The 19843-nt window shown below is 38.8% G+C and overlaps 3 protein-coding genes across 11 annotated transcripts in view; 2 read left to right on the top strand and 1 right to left on the bottom strand.

Annotated features, from left to right (window-relative positions):
• Positions 1 to 983, top strand: part of LOC127794572 (protein HIGH CHLOROPHYLL FLUORESCENCE PHENOTYPE 173, chloroplastic) — a 28439-nt gene extending 27456 nt beyond the window's left edge. For both annotated transcript variants that reach the window (XM_052325777.1, XM_052325776.1), the window contains 4 exons: positions 193 to 249; positions 332 to 409; positions 499 to 546; positions 686 to 983. In XM_052325777.1, the coding sequence (XP_052181737.1) occupies positions 193 to 249; positions 332 to 409; positions 499 to 546; positions 686 to 757 (255 nt within the window). In that variant the 3' untranslated portion in view covers positions 758 to 983. The remainder of the gene's footprint in view (positions 1 to 192; positions 250 to 331; positions 410 to 498; positions 547 to 685) is intronic.
• A 461-nt stretch (positions 984 to 1444) lies between these two features.
• LOC127794573 (uncharacterized) lies at positions 1445 to 17855 on the top strand. Of its 4 annotated transcripts, none has more exons than XR_008021701.1 (4): positions 2225 to 2356; positions 4861 to 11740; positions 11820 to 11864; positions 17530 to 17855. XR_008021701.1 is itself a non-coding variant. In XM_052325780.1 (3 exons), exons 1-3 carry the CDS (start codon positions 1818 to 1820, stop codon positions 13234 to 13236), a joined length of 642 nt encoding a protein of 213 aa, XP_052181740.1. In that variant the 5' UTR covers positions 1445 to 1817; the 3' UTR covers positions 13237 to 15980. The 4 variants fall into 4 exon arrangements, 2 of the variants coding, with proteins under 2 accessions (XP_052181740.1, XP_052181739.1); XR_008021700.1 differs by lacking the exon at positions 17530 to 17855 and adding an exon at positions 13179 to 15980; XM_052325780.1 differs by lacking the exons at positions 4861 to 11740; positions 17530 to 17855 and adding an exon at positions 13179 to 15980 and having other exon boundaries at positions 1445 to 2356.
• An 83-nt stretch (positions 17856 to 17938) lies between these two features.
• Positions 17939 to 19843, bottom strand: part of LOC127794574 (uncharacterized) — a 58359-nt gene continuing 56454 nt past the window's right edge. For 2 of the 5 annotated variants that reach the window (XM_052325785.1, XM_052325783.1), the window contains 3 exons: positions 19079 to 19171; positions 18843 to 18962; positions 17939 to 18714 (listed from right to left, as the gene is read on the bottom strand). In XM_052325785.1, the coding sequence (XP_052181745.1) occupies positions 18388 to 18714; positions 18843 to 18962; positions 19079 to 19171 (540 nt within the window). In that variant the 3' untranslated portion in view covers positions 17939 to 18387. The remainder of the gene's footprint in view (positions 18715 to 18842; positions 18963 to 19078; positions 19172 to 19843) is intronic. The other 3 variants (XM_052325782.1, XM_052325781.1, XM_052325784.1) reach the window with 2 other exon arrangements.

Below are 19843 nucleotides of genomic sequence, written 5' to 3'. Positions count from 1 at the left end.
ACATTAGTTTCATTCTCTCTCGTAGTTTTGAGTACTGAGATTATGTCCCAAGGGGTTTGTTAAGAATTGTACTGAACACAATAATTTTCAAGGTTTAAAGACATTATTCAATCGGTAATTCTTCTGAGAGGTTTCTGAAGGTTTCTGATGCAAAGCTGAAAGCATAAAAAATTGACAATTGAGTTTTCCCAGGAAGAACCTGGTGGCCAACGTGCTCTGATCTTTGATCAAGGAAACAGGATTTCTCAGGTGAGCATAAAAAAATCTTCTCAATGGATGAGACTGACCTTACTGGACTAACCACTGAGCTCACAATCACCCAACAATACAGGGCATCAGCTGTGCCGATGTGGCTGATATATGCGTGAAGGCTTTACATGATTCAACTGCAAGGAACAAGAGTTTCGATGTGAGTGCCACTGTAATATCTTTGGTTAGATGAGATGGTAAATTTTAGATGCAGTGAGCTAATAAGTTAAAACATTATTTATTGAACAGGTATGTTATGAATATGTGGCTGAGCCAGGGAAGGAGCTGTATGAACTGGTAAAGAGCATCAATTGACGCCTTTTTTTTGTCTAGACTAGATAAATTCTTACCTTTGATTAAGAATTTTGTCTTTGTTCGTAGAGACGTACATTCAAACTGCATCATATCTATCTATCTTTCTATCTTTAATTTGCAGGTAGCACATTTGCCTGACAAAGCAAATAACTATCTGACACCGGCACTCTCCGTTTTAGAGAAGAACACTTGAGAGAGAGAGAGAGAGAGAGAGAGCACTTTCTTCTTCAGGAATATGTATGTATATGTTATGCAGTAGCTAGGTTAGCTTAGGCAGGGTCTCCCCCAAAGAAGTGTATAATTATTACCCTTGCCCTTCTTGGCGAATCATTCTTCACTCCTTGTAGTAAGAATCATCATCAACACTATGACATCCTTAAATCCACTTTCATTGTATAATAATCTTCCTTTTTATTAAATTCTTGCACATCTTAAATTAATAAGTTGTTACAAGAGAATAGAAGAGTGGTTGTCAAAATTAGAGAAATAACTAAAAATATTTATTAGAGCGCATACTAAACATGATAAAAAAAAAAAAGAGATATCATAAAAAATACCATGCAGATATTTTCATTAATTATCAAATATTTGAAATTATGTGTGGTTTTATTGAAATGAAAATATACAATTAAACAATATTTTATATTTTTTTCTTAAAATTTTGAAAATGCAAAAAATAACTGAATATAGAAGGAAAATCAAACCACACTGAATTGATGTAAATGGTGCTTGTAGATTAATCTTGAAATTAAACTCATAACATTGTTGATTTGATTTTTTTAATGTTCTTATTTATACAATGATTTCAGACGTGGCTGAATGTATGTCACTTATGCAGCGAGGAGGATACCAAAGTCAACATGGGAAGTGATTGTTGAGCAGAGTTTGGAAAATCTAGCTCGAGGAATTAGAGAGCAAGAGGGAATTAGAGAGCAAGAGGCCCAAAAAAAGGTAAAAAGGAAAGGGGAAAAAAAAACAAAAATGTGTGGGCTGCAATGCCTGCAGCTAGTGCCTGAAGAAGAGAAGATAAGGGAAATCTAATGGGGTTCGCGGGAGTGTCTCGTGCTACCAACTACGTTCAAGACCTGTATGTGGAAACCCACCCCACTTGGGTTTGAATTTTGAAAAGAAAAAAGAAAAACAGAAAGAGCAAATCTTCGAACGAGTGACTTGATGACTGCGTGAGAGAGAGAGAGAGAGAGAGAGAGAGAGGGGCGAATATCAGAGCAGAGCTGTAAAGAGGGAGGGGAAGAATGCTACTTTATGGGGCTACTTGGACCACCCTGTTCAAGAATGGATGCTTATTTTTATACCATCAACATCAGGCGCAACAAAAGAAAGGAGTAGTGGAAGCAGTAGTAGGGATAAACGGCAGCCACATGAACAGCAGCGACATCATTTTGAGTTGCGGCGGAAGTTTAAGGCCCAGGTGCTTTTGGAGCGCCGGCCAAGGCATCCGCCGGCGCCGGGCAGTAATTGGGGGGTTTGTGACAACATCAGCAGCTGCAGCAGCATTAATGTTTTGGATAGTGGTAGGTACAACAAGTAGCATTGCATTTGAGGTTGGAGTTGGAATATCCCAACAACAACAACAAGCGGAGCCGGAGGAGGAGACCCTATCGAACATACCGCAGACACTATCTGGGGGGCAGTGCTCGTCACAGCAGGGCCAGGGGGATTGCAAGAAGAAGGGTAGGATCCAGAGACCCAAGTCCAAAAAAGCCGAGTCCTGCACCATCAAGTGTGTCAACACTTGCATCCGAGGGGAAGAAGGCCCTCTTAACATCAGAAGGTTGCCGCTCTAATCTCATCTCCCATTCTATCTTTTGGTAGTTAAAAAAAAAAAAACATTTAAAAGAGAGGGCGTGTGTGTGTTATATAACTTGAACTACCCTTCTTCTTGCAATTCCTCCTTGCACTGGTCGCCACCCAATCACCGACCAAAAGCTCCAATCGTGAATCCTCCTGACTTGCTCGCCTTCAATTCTGGACAAGATTGGAGTCTTAGCCGCGAGCCATCAGCCTCTTGCAGTGATCGCTCTCCACACAAGATTATAGTGGATTCAAGATTGCCCAAGCTCTGTGTGCATTTGCTGAGATTCAATGACTACCCCCACTCGCTTCCACTTCGCGCCTTCCTTTCTCGCCAGAATCAGCTCCTTTGTCTCACCCAACCGTCTTTGATGGACTCCCACACCAATCGTAATGACTGGCCGAGGATGGTAAGGCTTTACTCACGATTGCTACGGATTCACAATTGCCTCCCGCTGACTCCTTCTTCTCACCCAATCACCGACCACAGGCTGGAGGACCACTGCCCTCCTTGAGTTCGCCTTGATCGACAAATCCTCGGGATCCAATTACGATCGCGGTAGGCTCCGATCGCACTACTGAAATGGTTCGACTCCGTCGCAGCTCTCCTTCAGATCTGAGTTGACACTCACCTGCTGCGCCTTCCAATTCTGAACTGAGGGGGCTTGCTAGCTTATAGATTAACACCTTCCAACACCTAATCACCTTCCAGATCTCCAGAGTCGCTGGAACACCGCCCAGCCAAGTCGCCTCCAAATCACCAACGAAAATCACTTGCTCGTTGCTTCAGTCGCTGGTTATGGGCTCGATTCTCTCTGGGTTAATTCTTCTATAATGGTCGGAATCCCCTTTCGAACAAGGTGGGCAGCTCGCCTCACCCGAACGGTCAGAATTGCTCCTCGACCCAAAAATTGCAGCACCACCGTGCCTTTCGATCCAGCAGCCACACCCACAGAATTCCGAATGGAGTTCCTGATCAAAACTGCCACAGCCACACCTATAGGAAGCTTACCGGTTTGGGTCGTAATGGTCTGGGCCGTCGATATCCGTTTAGCCTTAATCAGTAACGAAATTTGTCGAGGAACGATGCTCTGATTTTGTCACAAACCTAGGGTTCGTGATAGGTTAAAGAGGAATTGGCGAAGAAAATCAGATTGTAGGAGGGAGAAATCAGTAGTTAGAGGGAGAGATATTAAGGGAAAGAGAGGGAGAAATAGAGAACATAAAAGAGAGGAAGAAGAACGAGAGAGGAAGAATGGTAGAGGAAAGAAAATGGAATTTCAATTCAATAATTTTCAGCATACATCCCCTCCATTTACATCAGCCTTATATAGGCATATTTGTCCCCTAACAGCCTTGCACATGCAGCCATGTGCACCTAATTAATTGCTAGAATATCCCTAACAAACTATTCTACCCTATTACAATAATACCCTTTTATTACTCATAGGGTCATGACACTATCCTACTGCAAAGGAGTTGTGGGATAATGTAAATCAAATGTACTCAGACTTGGGGAACCAATCTCAGATTTTTGAATTGACTCTGAAACTGGGAGATGTCTGACAAGGACATGATTCTGTCACTAAGTACTTTCACTCTTTGAAGCGATTGTGGCAAGATCTTGATCTCTTCAACACGTATGAGTGGAAATCTACAGATGATTGCAACCACCACAAAAAATTAGTTAAAGATAATCGTATTTACAAGTTTCTTGCTGGCCTCAATATCGAATTCGATGAAGTGCGTGGAAGGATCATTGGCCGGTCTGCCCTTCCCCCTATTGGTGACGTCTTTGCTGAAGTTAGAAGAGAAGAAAGTTGAAGGAGTGTCATGCTAGGAAAAAAGACCGCTGGTGAGTCCCTTGAAAATTTTGCCCTAATTACTGCCTACAAGGTTGACAATTATCGGCGTAGGAGTGATGAACGACCTCGAGTCTGGTGTGACCATTGTAACAAGCCACGCCATACTCGTGAGACTTGTTGGAAACTTCATGGCAAACCGACTAATTGGAAGAGCAGTAAGCAAGGAGAAAAGAGCCATCATGGGGTCCCTACTGCCAATGGGGTTGATACTGGTCCCTTCAACAAAGAGCAAATCAATCAACTCTTGCAGCTGTTAAAATCCAATTCCTCATCTGTTATTCCTAGTGTTTCCTTGGCACACACAGGTAGAAAACCTAATGCCATTTTTTGTCTTCATTTCTCTCCATGAGTGATAGATTCTTGAGCCTCCGATCATATGACTAGTTCTTCTCATTTTTTTAATACCTATTCTCCTTGCTCTAGCAATGAAAAAATTAGAATTGCTGATGGTAGTCTTTCCCCCATTGCAGGCAAAGGGCTTATTAAACTAATTGAGAATATTAATCTCACCTCTGTCCTTCTTGTTCCTAACTTAGCCTGCAATCTTTTGTCTATTAGTAAACTATGCAAAGATTCTAATTGTCGTGTTACTTTCTTTGACTCTCATTGTGAATTTTAGGACCAGACTTTGGGGACGATGATTGGGCGTGCTAGGATGATTGAAGGTCTTTACTACTTTGATGAAATCTCTGTTAGTAATAAACAAGCTCAGGGCTTGAGTAGTACTAGTTCAATTCCTGTTCCAGACACAATTATGCTATGGCATCTTAGACTTGGCCATCCTAGTTTTGCCTATTTGAAACATTTATTTCCTGATTTGTTTAAAGGAATAGATTATTTACTTTTTCAATGTGACAGTTGCATCTTGGCAAAAAATCATCGTTCTACATATTTACCAAGACCTTACCATGCTTCCAAAACTTTTTATATAATTCATAGTGATGTTTGGGGTCCATCCAAAATTTCTACTCTTTCTAGAAAACGATGGTATGTTAGCTTTATTGATGATCATACACGTTTGTGCTGGATTTATTTGATGCAAACAAAATTTGAAGTGGAATACTTATTTAAAAATTTTTACACTATGATTGAAAATCAATTTCAAACCAAAATTGGTATTTTACACTCTGACAATGGCACCGAGTATTTTAATGAGCACTTGGGGGATTTTTTGAAAACAAAAGGTATTCACCACACATCTACTTGTCGGAATACTCCTCAACAGAATGGCATTGTTGAACCTAAAAACAAACATTTACTCAAAGTCGCCCGTGCCATAATGTTTTCTATGCATATTCTGAAATATTTATGGGGTGAAGCTGTTTTAACGGCGTCCTATTTGATAAACAGGATGCCCACTAAAGTATTAAAGTACAAAACCCCCCTTGAGTGCTTGAAAGAAGTGTTTCCCCACACTCGGTTACATTCGGATCTTCCTATCAAAGTTTTTGGATGTACTGTGTATGTTCATATACCTAATCACTTTCGTTCCAAACTTGACCCTAGGGCTGTCAAATGTGTTTTTTGGGGTTATGTCTCACGTCAAAAAGGCTATAAGTGTTATGATCCTCACACAAAAAAATTCTTTACCAGTATGGATGTTTCGTTTTTTGAAAAACAACCATATTTTTCCCAAAATTCTCTTCAGGGGGAGAAACATGGAGTTGAAGATAATTTTTGGGATGTTTTTGTCCCACTTCCAAATGCAATTTGTCCTACTCAAGAGCCACATGGTTCTAATAATGGTCACTTAGGAGATTCTGGTTCTCGTTCTAGTTCTTTGGTGCCCAGTGAAAAGGTTTCTCGTACAGGGGGAGAAGTACTACAGACTGACCATCATGATCTGAATTCCGAGCTTCAGGTTTATACTAGGCAGAGATTTCATCAAAGGAACAAAGACTTGAATATCAACTCTGCACAAAACCAGTTTGAAAACCCGAGCAGTGGCACTGTAAGTTCAAGAAATCCCATTTCAACTTCTAGTTTACTTCCTTCAACTGTGTCCAATAGTTCCCCAGTTGATTCTTCTACTATTCTTGATCTCGATGTTCCTATAGCCATTAGGAAAGGTGTCAGAAGTTGCACTAAGCATCCTATTGCAAAATATCTCTCTTACCATAGACTATCAAAAAATCATAAAGCTTTCATATCTAGAATTTCACACTTGTTTGTTCCAAGGAATATACAGGAAGATTTGGATGATCCGAATTGGAAATTAGCAATCATAGAGGAGATGAATGCTCTGAGGCGAAGTGGCACTTGGGAGATAGTTTATTTGCCCTGTAGAACTTTTAGATCAAATAGCAAAGCGGTATGTAAAATACCTGAATCGCAGCGGAATATCGAAAATGATTTGTCTAACAACCTCCGTGGAAGAAAACTATAAAAGCTTTTTTATCCGTCCACCCCTTGTTCGTCCAAGGCTCGAATGGTGATGCCGAAGACAGTATATGAGCGATTAGAAACTGATTCTGATTTTTGTTGTTTTTCCATTAGCCTCTATGTCTATTTATAGGTATCACAAAGATACAGATAGACATGGCTTTATCGGAATTTGAATCTCATTCAAATTCTAATTACTTATCCCATTATTGTTAAAATTCAAATGTTAATAAATTTGAAACAAATTCAAATTCATAACATTTACCTTTATCACCAGGGAACTTATCATAATGTAATCGCAATTCTAATATGCCCAAAGACAAGAAAATAGTAGGGTGTAAATGGGTGTTTACAATAAAGTGTAAGGCTGATGGAAGTGTTGATAGGTACAAAGCCAGACTTGTGGCTAAGGGCTTCACCCAGACTTATGGAATTGACTACCAGGAGACTTTTGCTTCTGTTGCTAAAATAAACTCTATCAGAGTCTTATTGTCTCTTGTAGTAAATTCAGATTGGCCTCTACACCAGCTTGATGTCAAAAATGCATTTCTTAATGGTGATCTTGAAGAAGAGGTCTTCATGAGTTTGCCTCCGAGATTCGAAAAGAAACTTGGGAGTGACAAAGTATGGACTGAAGAAATCCTTGTATAGTCTCAAACAGTCACCAAAAGCATAGTTTGAACGTTTTGGAAAGGCAGTTACCAGTTATGGCTTCCTTCAGAGTCAGGCAGATCACACTATATTTTATAAACACTCAAAAGTTGGTAAAGTTGTAATTTTGATTGTTTATGTTGATGATATTATTTTAACTGGTGATGATGAGACAGAGTTAGGAACCCTTAAGCTGAAACTTCCGAAGGAGTTCCAAATTAAGGACCTGGGAAGTCTAAAATACTTTCTTGGGATGGAGTTTGCAAGATCCAAAGAATGTATTTTTGTCAATCAAAGAAAATATGTTCTTGATCTTCTTGGAGAAACAAGTTTGCTCGGTTGCAGGATGTCGGAGACTCCCATTGAGCCTAATGTGAAACTACAGGCTGCTAAAGCTGATGAAGTGAAGGACAGAGAACAATATCAGAGACTTGTGGGCAGGTTAATCTACTTGTTTCATACGCGGCTTGATATTGCTTTTGTAGTTAGTATGGCAAGTCAGTTTATGCACTCACCAGGGCTAGAGCATTTCGAGGTGGTCTATAGAATCCTAAGGTATCTAAAAGGGACACCTGACAAAGGGTTAATGTTCAAGAAACATGGTCACCTGCAAGTTGAGATTTACATTGATGCAGATTGGGCAGGAAGTGTTAATGATAGGAGATCTACCTCGGGCTACTGTTCTTTTGTTGGGGGTAATCTAGTCAGCTGGCGAAGCAAAAAACAAAATGTAGTGGCTAGAAGTAGTGTAGAAGCAGAGTTTAGAGCTGTTGCCCATGGAATTTGTGAGGGAATGTGGATCAAATGAATATTTGAAGAACTGAAGTTTCCTCATTCAGTACCTATAAAAGTCTATTGTGATTACAAGGCTACCATCTCTATAGCTCATAATCCAGTGTTGCATGACCGTACAAAACATATAGAGGTGGACAAACATTTTATCAAGGAGAAGATCGATGTTAGAGTAATATGCATGCCATACCTTTCAACAACTGAACAAATTGCTGATATTCTAACTAAGGGTCTTCACAAGAAGCAGTTTGATAAACTTATTGGCAAGCTGGCTATGGACGATATCTACAAACCAGCTTGAGGGGAAGTGCTGGAATTATGCTCAATTAAGGCTGATCTCTAGGATCAGTGTTTTATGTAAATATTGTGTAAATATAGAAAGAGAATAATGTAAATTAGGATGGTAGGATGCTGTCTATTTTTTCTTTCCTTCTTTGCTAATAATCCTCTCCTTATAAGAGGATATTGTACACATTCATTCATTAATTCAATCAAGACATTGTCTTTGATAATTTCTAAGTTCATCAATCTGAAGGAAAGTTAGAACCCAGATCCAAAAAATGTGTGTTTGTAGGCTACCAAGAAGGTACTAAGGGATATAGGCTATGGGATAGGGATTCAGGTGGAGTTAGGATAATCATTAGTAGAGATGTTATATTCAATGAAACTAAATTCCCTTGTAAGATAACAAACACAGAAAAATCTAATGATAAGAGAAAACTAGATGATCATACTATTCTAAAGGATACTCAAATTTAGGTGGAGCAACCAACTATAGGAAATAACATGTTTGATGCTCCAGCTATATCTGAACCAAATTTGGGGGATGTTTCATCCCCTACTAATCATACCTCTGATCACATTTCTGATCAAGAGGAACAAACAGATGACCCGGAGATTGAGGAGGAACAAACTAATGTTCCCCAACAGGATCTTAGTGACTATCAACTAGCCAGGGATAGGAGTAGGAGGGTGGTAAGACCACCCTCTAGATATGCTTATTCAGACTTAGTATATTGTGCTTTGGTTGCTGGTTATGAATTGAGAGATAGTGAGCCTTCTACTTATGAGGAGGCTGTCAACTCTCAAGACAGTGTTAGATGGCAGCAAGCCATGGATGAAGAAATGGCATCCCTTGCTGCAAATAGAACTTGAGAACTTGTTCCCGAATCAAAAGTTAATTCAATTTAAGTGGTTGTACAAATTAAAGGAAGGTATGTCACCCTCTAAACTAATTAAATACAAAGCAAAGTTAGTTGCAAAGGGTTTTACCCAAAGAGAGGGAATAGATTATAATGAAATATTTTCTCCAGTTGTCAAGTTTAAAACTATTCGTTTAATGCTTGTTGTTACTATTCATTTTGATTTAAAATTTGAACAACTAGATGTTAAAACTGCCTTCCTGCATGGTGACTTAGATGAACAAATATATATGGTTCAGCCTGTTGGATATATTGATTCAATTAAACCTCAGCATGTTTGTTTATTAAAGAAATCATTGTATGGCCTAAAACAGTTACCTAGACAATGGTACAAGAAATTTGACCATTTTGTATCAGAAATTGGTTTTGTTAGGAGTCAGTATGATATTTGCTTCTATTTTACCCTTTCAGATATTCCCATCTATTTGTTGCTATATGTAGATGATATTCTGTTAATTAGCAAATTCAAGTTCAAAATCAGTGAATTAAAATCTATGTTAAACATGAAATTTGATATGAAGGACTTAGGGCATGCTAAGAAGATTCTAGGAATGAAAATAGAAAGAAATAGAAGCAATTTCAGTTTAAAAATACAACAACATGATTACTTGTTAAAAGTTGTGCAAAGATTTGGAATGAATAATTGTAAATTTGTATCGGTCCCTTTAGCTGGTCATTTTTTGCTTTCTAAAGCCCAGTGTCCCACTTCAAATTCTGAAATCATTAAGATGAAAAACGTACCTTATGAAAATGCAATAGGAACCATTATGTATTCTATGATTAGTACCAGGCTTGACTTTGCTCATTCAATTTCCTTACTAAGTAGATACATGTCAAACCCTGGGAAACCTCATTGGGATGCCTTGAAATACTTGTTTAGATATATTAATGGTTCTGTCAACATTGGTTTGTGTTATAAAAGAAGATATGATAATCTTGATCTTGTGGGATATGTAGATTCAGATTTTGCAAGTGATAAAGACTCCAGGAAATCCACTACAGCTTACTTCTTTACATTGGGAGGTAACTGCATCAGTTGGAAGTCACAATTGCAGCCTCTGGTTACATTGTCTTCCACTGAGGCAGAGTACGTGGCCATTACTGATGCCTTTAAAAAAGCCATATGGCTTCAAGGCCTCCTTAGGGAAATCAATTTGCTTCAGTGGTGTTCTTGGATAGTCAAAGTGCTATCCACTTCTGTAAAAATCCAGTATATCATGAGAGGACTAAGCATGTTGAGGTTAAGTATCACTTTGTCCGAGAACTGGTAACAAATGGAACTGTGGTTATTAAAAAGGTTTCAATCGAGGATAATCCAGCTGATGTGGGGACCAAGACTCTGTCTACAGTCAAGTTCAAGCACTGCTTGGGCTTGCTGCACATTGAAGTTAGTTGATTCTTCAATTGACAAGAGCTATAATGGTAAGAAATTGAAGCATGCTGCACTATCTTCTGGGTATTGGGTTCATCCTCCTTTTGATGCTTCAAGGTGGAGATTGTTGTGGGTGAAGCATCAAAACGATGCCATCTTGATTGGAGGGTAAAGTTGGCAACCATCAAGGCTGCAAGCCTTTGCCCGACGCCTTTATCTATCCTTTGGCTTTTTTGTTAATCGTGTTATACAATCTCTTTATGGCCGTCGATGTTGCCTTTATCAGATCTAATCTCGGCCACTCAATTTTCATATAAATTCAACAATGCCTCGAGATTGTAGGTAGACGGAAAATATCGCAGAAAAGAGAAGGGAAAGAGGGAGATTAATCGAAGGAGGGTTTCTTGGTGAGAATAGCTTCCATTCTTGTTGCATTCTATTCTCGTTGTAATCTCTGGTTCTTAGGTTTGCTTCTAATCTGTATTTGATGATTGTGAGGCTATTTTGTTAGAAGAATCATTGATGTACATTTTGTATGTTCGGATTTAATGTAACCCTACTTGATATAGTGCAGTGAGCTTTTTCTTCCTGAGCTCAACGTGGACGTAGTCCATTTGGGTGAGCCACGGTAAATTTGTTGTGTCCTCTTTCTATTTCTGTTCTTCTTTATGTTCTGGTTTGCTTGCGTTTTTTGATTGCGTAAGTGTGTTTAATATTTTCTGTTCTGCCGAAGCACTTTTGGATTCTGTAAAGGTTTGTTTAATTTGGTTTGTTTGAGTCTTCCGCTCGGCTCAACACATATAGTCTTGTTTCTATATCTCATGTCTATGCCCGTACTTGATACTGTGAGTGATTGAAAGGTACATCATAGTTGATTCAGATACTCACAGTTGTTATATCATATATAATTTGACATGGGCCCACAAGATTTTTATTCTTTATATTGTTAAGGCTGATTAAGTGTCTCCCCATCAGAGGTTACCACATTTCTATAGTGAATGTTATGCATGGAAAATTAATAACCAATTCCTTAACCATATGCAACATATAGCAACAAATACCATGTTTCATAATAGCATGAAGAAGGAAGAAAACAGAAGGTGAGCCAAGAACATACTGGGTATTGTCAATTTTCTGTCAAGCATGTAGTTTGATTGCATTCTCCTCTCGAATGTGCAGACCACTGGTGGTGTTCAAACAAGGATTCCGAAGTCGTCAATACTGGTAAATGTTCTTACCCTTGGATCTATTCTTGATCCCAATAAATACCAATATCTTCACCGTTTTCATTTGCTTTTAATCAATCTAAGAGGTTTAAACTGACATGTTTGGCATACAATGTAGTGCATAATTGTTTCACTTAATACATTTGGTGTTTTTGGTTTTCTTACCAATCTTCACCAACTTTCTGGAAAGGCTAGCATCGATGCTAATATTTGAATCACTGCAAACTTAATGCTGTTAATTGAAAGTTGCTTTACATGCTCGATCAGGTTATGACCATAATAATTGGATCTTGTTAGGTTTTGAATCAATACCATAACACCATGAAACCATCAAACCATGAATAAGGAAGAGAAAAACAGAACACTCTAGATTTTTGCTGCAATACTGATTTTTACTTTTCCATTGATATTTATATAAAGTGCATGGAGAAATTACAGCCACACAATACTGCCAAAACATAAACTAAGACATTGTCATTAGGTAGACAGATTTCCTCAAAATCTGGAATACCATGCCTTTACAACAAAACCTTACCAACTAAAGTAAACAAAATGATTACATCCATTAGCAAAGGAGTACCTAGAAAAGTTTCACATGTTAACAGATCTCTTTTTATTCACTTAAGCACTACGCAATCAATCCCCACTTACAGTTTACATCTTAAAGGTTACTGAAAATGTGGGTTTGTATACAAATGGCTAGACAAAGAGAGTATGGAAGAGAAACACTCCCAAGCTGATTGTCACATACTGAATACACAAAATAAAGTGTGTCCTGTCTTTGGTGCACGGGGCTTCCCACTCTAAGATGGTTGAGGAGAATTGTTTTTGTATGTAGCCTTTGCACTTGCTTTTTTTCCACATCTTGAACCCTTGACCTAGTCACAAAGGGGCCTTATTGTTGCTACCCAATCCACAAAACAAATGTGCGAGATATATATAGGTTCAGCTGGATGCTTCTGGCTTTTACATTTCCACCCCAATAATGTGGAGCAACACCTGTTAACAGAAGATGAAGATCCACTAGCAAGGAACAAACACAAATAACTAATGCTAACTCAGGTTTGAGTTCAATCATGATCCTACCATAGGAAAAGAATTACCAAGTTCCAATATATGCATAATTTTAGGAAGTGCACATTTTTGAGAAAAGACTTAAAATGGGAAAGAATAATATTGGTAAAAAAGCAGAGAATGATCATTACATGTCAAGAAAGAGAAACGTATTGAAGAAATGTTAAGTGGGAAGGACCTGTGCAAAGAAGTGAATCATGCTTCTACTGGGAGTGATTAAGCTGGAGATCTGTGGCAGGTTGGCCACTTTATATTTGGAGCTCAAAGACAAGGGAAAGAAATGGGTGGAAGAATGAATCTTTTTCTGCTTCTTCTTCTACTACTACCACCACCACTACTGGGCATGGTTAAGATGGAGTCTGCAGATTAGCCATTGCTTGTGCGGAGCTTGCAGACAAGGGAAGAAGGGAATGAATACTGGCTTCGTTTATTGGCTTGCACTCAATTGTATTTGAAATCTATGGAATGTACAAAGAAATATATTCAAATGGCAAACTGAGCAATGCGTCCTCTTATGTGCTCTAAGAGATTTGATATGTCATGAACTTTTCCAAAATCCCAAGATGCTTGACTTGCTCAGGGTCCTTCCTAGGCAGTTTGAGGAGTAAAAAGCTTTGTTGAGGCCTCAGTTACTGGTTCAAAAATTAATTGTGATAGTTGGTCAGTGTCCTAGTTACTCCTTCCTGTGATAGGTCAACCTCAGTAGTCAATACCCATGGAAAAGTCTAGACCTGAGTCACTCTATCCCATGATTGTTGACTTGTTCCCAGACTCGTATCTCCAAAAACAGTTTGCACATTGTACCATGTTACAGCATATAAAACATGCATGACTGAATCATGTCATTCAATCTTGTGCAAGCCAAATCATATGCGTGAACCACAACAATGAGACGTGACAATGTTCTTACCAAAATAAGAATGCAGCTAGAGTAAACACCGCAACACAAGCCTCAGCCCTTCACCTTTTGCTCCAACACAGCAAGCATGACACAACTACTCAGCTGTGCCACACTACAATACAACAGCAACTTACAGTTGCAACATCACTTTCATGCACACACAAGGCAAAGAATACTGGAGGAATTCACACATTCCAACTTTTGCCCTTGTATGGTCAAGGGGCTGCATGTTTGGTGAAAGACACTGAACACTCCATTGGTTGGCTTTGTCTCTTCAGCTTTCCCAGCTCAAAATCTCGTTTTTCATTTCTGAGCAATCCTCCCACTTTTCCAGCACATTTGTAGCCTCCAACCTTTGTCTCCCATTTCATTCAACATATACCCTGTTCATTTCAACTTCATAGAGTTCTCTTTTTCAGTAGAATAGCTTGCTTGCTGGTGTATTTATGGTGGGTCTTAGAATAGCTTGATTTCATTTGTTTATGTTCAAGATGACAATGACAGGTATCTATAATCTTCTTGTTGCAGTTGCTCTGAAAAAAACACCTTGAAAAGATCCCCAACTGTTGAGAAATCTCCTGTGAACAAACACACAGCCATAAGGCCAAAACCAAGAGAAGTACCAAGATCCACAAATAACCAAAACTAAACGAAAGAAAACGAAGAACACAACGCATATACGTGTTCGGATTCGAAAGAATCCTACTCATGGCAGAGGTTCCGCCTCTAGTCAATCCACTAAAATAATAATCAAAAGATTTACATAATACATGCGCAAGGACATCACGACCATCGCAAATCAGAAACCAAAACAAACAAGGCAAAATATACAGAGTACAATGCTCAAAACCCGAGCAACCTATGCACTCAAACCTCACCAATCTCTCCCTCAAACCACCTAAGTGATTATGCACTTACTGGGATTCGAGATCGGAAATACCTTGCGTCTTCTTTTTCGTTCTTGGATCATCGAGCACCTTCGAGCTCTTCGCGAGCTTCTCCGTTCTGCCCTCTATCTCTGTGCGCATTCTTGTTACCCGATTAGGGCTTCTTTGTGACTGTTGCACACTGATTTTCCTCCAAATGCCAGACTTTATATACATGGGCCAAGGGACATGAATGGGAATAACAAGAAAGGGAGCAAGACACGGGCTTGGGCTTGGGCTTGTGGGGCTTTAAATAAGCAAGCCCAACCCAAATCATTTTGAATCACAAATATTAAGAAATTCCACCTTGATTCAAGAATGGATTAATAGTGGACTTGACCAGAGACCCCTGCAACTCTCCCAACTACAACAAGAGCACATTGAACAACGACACAGCTTGCTCAAACTTATAACTCGAGATAGACTCGACTAATACATGCCTCACTAAGAGCAACATGAACCTCTATCAAGACTCCTATAAACAGGATATCAAGGCTAACTCTAGGACTTTCATTAGACACGGAAATTTCCTAAGGTTCTACCTTAAGACTGACAAATTTCCATCTCAAACTAAAATCATAAGTTAGTTCAGGTTCGTCTAATACTACAAGACCAGGCACACATCAACATCTAGACCTACATCAGTTTTAAAACTTAATCCTCTTTCTTGTTCAATATTTAAAGATTTTTCACTCCTTAAACTTCTCAAAAGATTCACTTTTACGCCTAAGGAAGAATCCCCAAAATCTCTCCAGAATATCCACTAACAAAGAAAGAAATATCAGGTCCTAAACAAAAATTAGGAACTTGGAATAGCTCCCAATAAAGAGACAGAGAAAGCAACTTACAACCCATGGGAATCAAAACACAAGCATCTATGGGAAACTCTAACCCATACCATAAAACAGGATTCATACAACCCTCTAGGTTACTAACCTAAACAAATTCATTCATGCATAACATGCTTAACTCTAGACTCCAAAAATAAACAGCCCTACCAATACATAGAGACTTAACAATTTACTTAGACTCTTAAGTCATTCCATACCTTCTCCTCGGATTACCTGCCTTCTTTTCTTCTTTCTGTTCTGTCACATGCTGAAGTTTCCATGGCCATTGAACTCTTCAAGTTCCACCTTAATAGGTGCCATCTTTGGTTTTGTTCTTTCAAGGAAAAACAAAGAACCAACAAGAAAAAAAAAAAAAAATACAAGCCAATAGACAACAACACAGAACACGTACAACAACAAAGATGTAATTGAGAACAGTGAAATGATTAGATTGCAATGTTTCCAAAATACACCAAACAATTACACATAATCAACCTTACAAACTTTCCCAAACAAACAAGTGATTTATACTTACAACAGGGAGTAATTCATGCTTCAATCCCTAATTAATCTTGCAATAAATCATATAGAAACATGAGGCAAAAACAGAAAACAGATCGAAGAAAAAAAAAAATGGATGGATTAATCACTGTTCTTTACACTTTCTCAACCCTTGCAAAAATCAACAGGAAATACCCAACAAGAAGGAATCACAGCCTACGCTAATAACTCAAACAAAAAACCAATCAAGAACAACAACATAGGGGCATAGCATATATCACACAGCTACAGGAACAGTAACTAAACACCCCAACGATGAACAGAATCAACAGAGCTTAAATGAAAACTTTAAAGCATACAATCGGACTAACAAAAATTGAAAGACAGATTTCATTCGTTTGATCTTTATTCTTGATTACTATATGCCCTTAGGTCGAAAACAAGACAACACAAAAATCATGTGGTAGAAAGTCAACCTAGAAAAACAAAACCAAAACGATTCAAGAGTCATAGCTTTAACCAATATATCATCAAACAGACTAGAAAGGAAAAGTTAGGGCAAGGGGGGGGGGGGGGGGGAAGGATACGTCGCGCTTACTTACCAAATTGGAATCAGTTGCGACCGACGATCTTCTCCGAACGTCGCGGCCTTCAGTTCTTCCAATCGCCTTCGATCCAGCTCCTCTGATCTCAAAGCCAACTCCGGTTTTGATACCACTTGTTGAGAAATCTCCTATGAACAAACACACAGCCACAAGGCCAAGACCAAGAGAAGTACCATGATCCACAAATAACCAAGACTAAACGAAAGAAAACGAAGAACACAATGCTTATACGTGTTCGGATTCAAAAGAATCCTACTCACAGCAGAGGTTCCGCCTCTAGTCAATCCACTAAAATAATAATCAAGGGATTTACATAATACATGCTCAAGGACATCACAACCATTGCAAATCAGAAACCAAAACAAACAAGGTAAAATATACAGAGTACAATGCTTAAAACCCGAGCAACCCATGCACTCAAACCTCATCAATCTCTCCCTCAAACAACCCAAGCGATTATGCACTTACTAGGATTCGAGATCAGAAATACCTTGCGTCTTCTTCTTCGTTCTTGGATCATCGAGCACCTTTGAGCTCTTCATATTAACACCAACTTTCTTCCCGTCCAATGAAGTTAGAAATTTTCTTATTTATTAGCCAACTTTTGTTTAATAACTAATAAAGGAGAGTTTTGAAGATTGTGAACTAATTTAGCTGATAACTAATTTTACTAAATTTTCTTATTTATTGCACATGAGAGAAAAATTGCGATGAAATGTATAGGCTGTTGAAACAAACCGAGTGGACACAAGCATCATGTGTTACTGTAAAATTTAATTTAAATTAATTAAACTTGTTCTGATTATGGAACTTCTTTTATGTGCAGTCTGGTGGAGTGTTCTGATATTTGTAACTTGATCGGCGATGGGGACGATGGACCTTAACTTGAGTGATCTGATATTTCTCATTAAGAATGTAGAAGGCTTAGTCTTTAAATCCAGAGGATCCGATGCATTCAGGGAAATTTACTTATAATCTGCATATATAATTACTTGTCAAATTCTTCTTCATCATCATCTTCTTCTTCTTGTAGCTGATGAATACAATTGCTTTGGATAAGAACACGCCGGGGGCATTTCACTATCCACGTATATTTGATGAATTATTTCCCAACATGGATGATGGTAAAATAAAACGGACAGATTTGTTTCATAGACAAATGTTTTCTTGAGCGCAGTGTTGCAACTCAACTAATATATATACATATATATATTGTTTTCCAACCGTTGTACGTAGTTTATAAAGGCAGCCAAGCCAGCTAAAAGCAAAACTATATAAGAAAGCGGATGGGCTTTAATCATCAGCTAGCATATTTTTTTATTCATTACTGGCAATCCCATCTAATCTTGCAATTCCTTTTTCAACGAATGTAATGTATTTCACGGTGGAGCACGAATATATGAGACCATTCTGATTTGCACGCACGCACACATGTATATAAAACAAAAGAAAGCCAAATTAAGCTGCCTGCTGCCACCTGACCCAGCTATAGCTAGCTAGTCATTAATTGTTGTGTTGAGCCGAACATATATATATATATATATATATGTATGTATGGTGATTTGACCAAAAGGACTAGATGCCGCCAGCGTTCCACTACAAGCAGCTTGCTGCAGGTGGGATGTCTTCAATAAGATACAACTTAAGGACACGGTGGACTGGCGGCCCCAACCTCTCACAACAGTCAAATCATCTGTTCTGGTAGAAACAGATAACGGAAACGAGTATCAAAGGGAAGAATGCCACAATTGCGAGAACTAATTAGGAGGCTATGGCTATGCCGCCTCTTCGACATGCAGTGTTCCACAAAGGCAGCCTGATGCGGTGGAAGGTATTGCGATATCCATACACCCAAGTTTGCGTCACTATCTATCATTCCTTTGGCAAAGCAGTGCAGCATTTTAGGTACCAATAGCCTTCCTGTGCTGCTCAAACCAACTGATGCTCGAATGTAATCGCGCTGAGCTTCTTGCAGCTGTTCCCTCACCGTATTCGCCGTGTAAATCCTTACCTGCATTATTAATTGCCGTGCCATTTACTCTGATTTGGCTTCATTTCAAGTTACGTATTCCTTGCAAAAAAACTTCCAACCTGATAGATAGACACTTGAAGAGAGGACAAGTGATCGATTTTAATTACCGCGGGGGATGAGTGCATTCCGTTGCTGAGAGCAAAAGCCACAAGTGGTTCAGCCGAGTCAATGGCAGACTTCCGCTGCTCCTCCGATACCTTAAGCTTGTGAAGGGCAAGAAGCAAAGCCTAATAATAAAAAACAAAAACCAAAAAATGTCTTGAGCAGCAGCAGATGAAGAGAAAATGAGAATCAGCAATAAATAACTAAACTTATTCTGCACAACAAACAATTCAAGTCATACAATTTGTGGCCTGTGGGCTGGTGGTTTCATCTTCAAAACTACATGTTCAATAGCAGCTGCACTGAAGGAGTGGCCCCCGATAGTATATGCAGCCTGCAAGACAAACATCAATTGATGGATGGTAATCCCAGAAGTGTATTACAAGAATGCCATTTAGCACATAGTAAATCTTACCCCCCACCCCAAATAAATAAATAAAATCGTGGTGAAGGGAAGTCCATAAACAATGAGTGTATCAGCAAGAAAAATAATAATTATCTGACTATTCTCTTCAAAACATTAAGACTCCAAAATTGATATTGTGTTGCTCTCATTCTTCTCCAACTTGACATTAAAAAATATAATGTAATCCATCACAAGATCTTCAATTTTAGGTTGGTAAGAAACAGGGAAGGCCTCATAGCTTCCTTGCTTGATGTACGTTAACCATGTGACCCCTCCCAGAAGTCAGCCCTTTGGGCTGTTGTAAAGATTCACAGGAATGTGCCCCCAAGAATTCTCTTCAGCTGTTGTTGATAAGATGACATGATCAATCTAATGGTGCAAGATACCATTACATGGCCATACCTGCAAACTATGAAGTGACATAATATGGACACTCTTGACACAGAATTTTCCTAAACATTCGGAACATGACACCACATGAGCACAGCAAAAAATATTTGGACTGTTGGTAACGGTTTCATTCTATATTCTCTTGTTTGAAAACAAAATTGCACTGTTTGTTCGTATTCCCTGTAAATTTGGTGGCTGACTTTGTTACCA

This window comes from Diospyros lotus, chromosome 2 (assembly GCF_014633365.1).
Source record: "Diospyros lotus cultivar Yz01 chromosome 2, ASM1463336v1, whole genome shotgun sequence".
NCBI classification, from domain to species: Eukaryota; Viridiplantae; Streptophyta; class Magnoliopsida; order Ericales; family Ebenaceae; genus Diospyros; species Diospyros lotus.
Note: the sequence above shows the minus strand (reverse complement) of the source record. Positions and strands in the feature narration are given on the sequence as shown.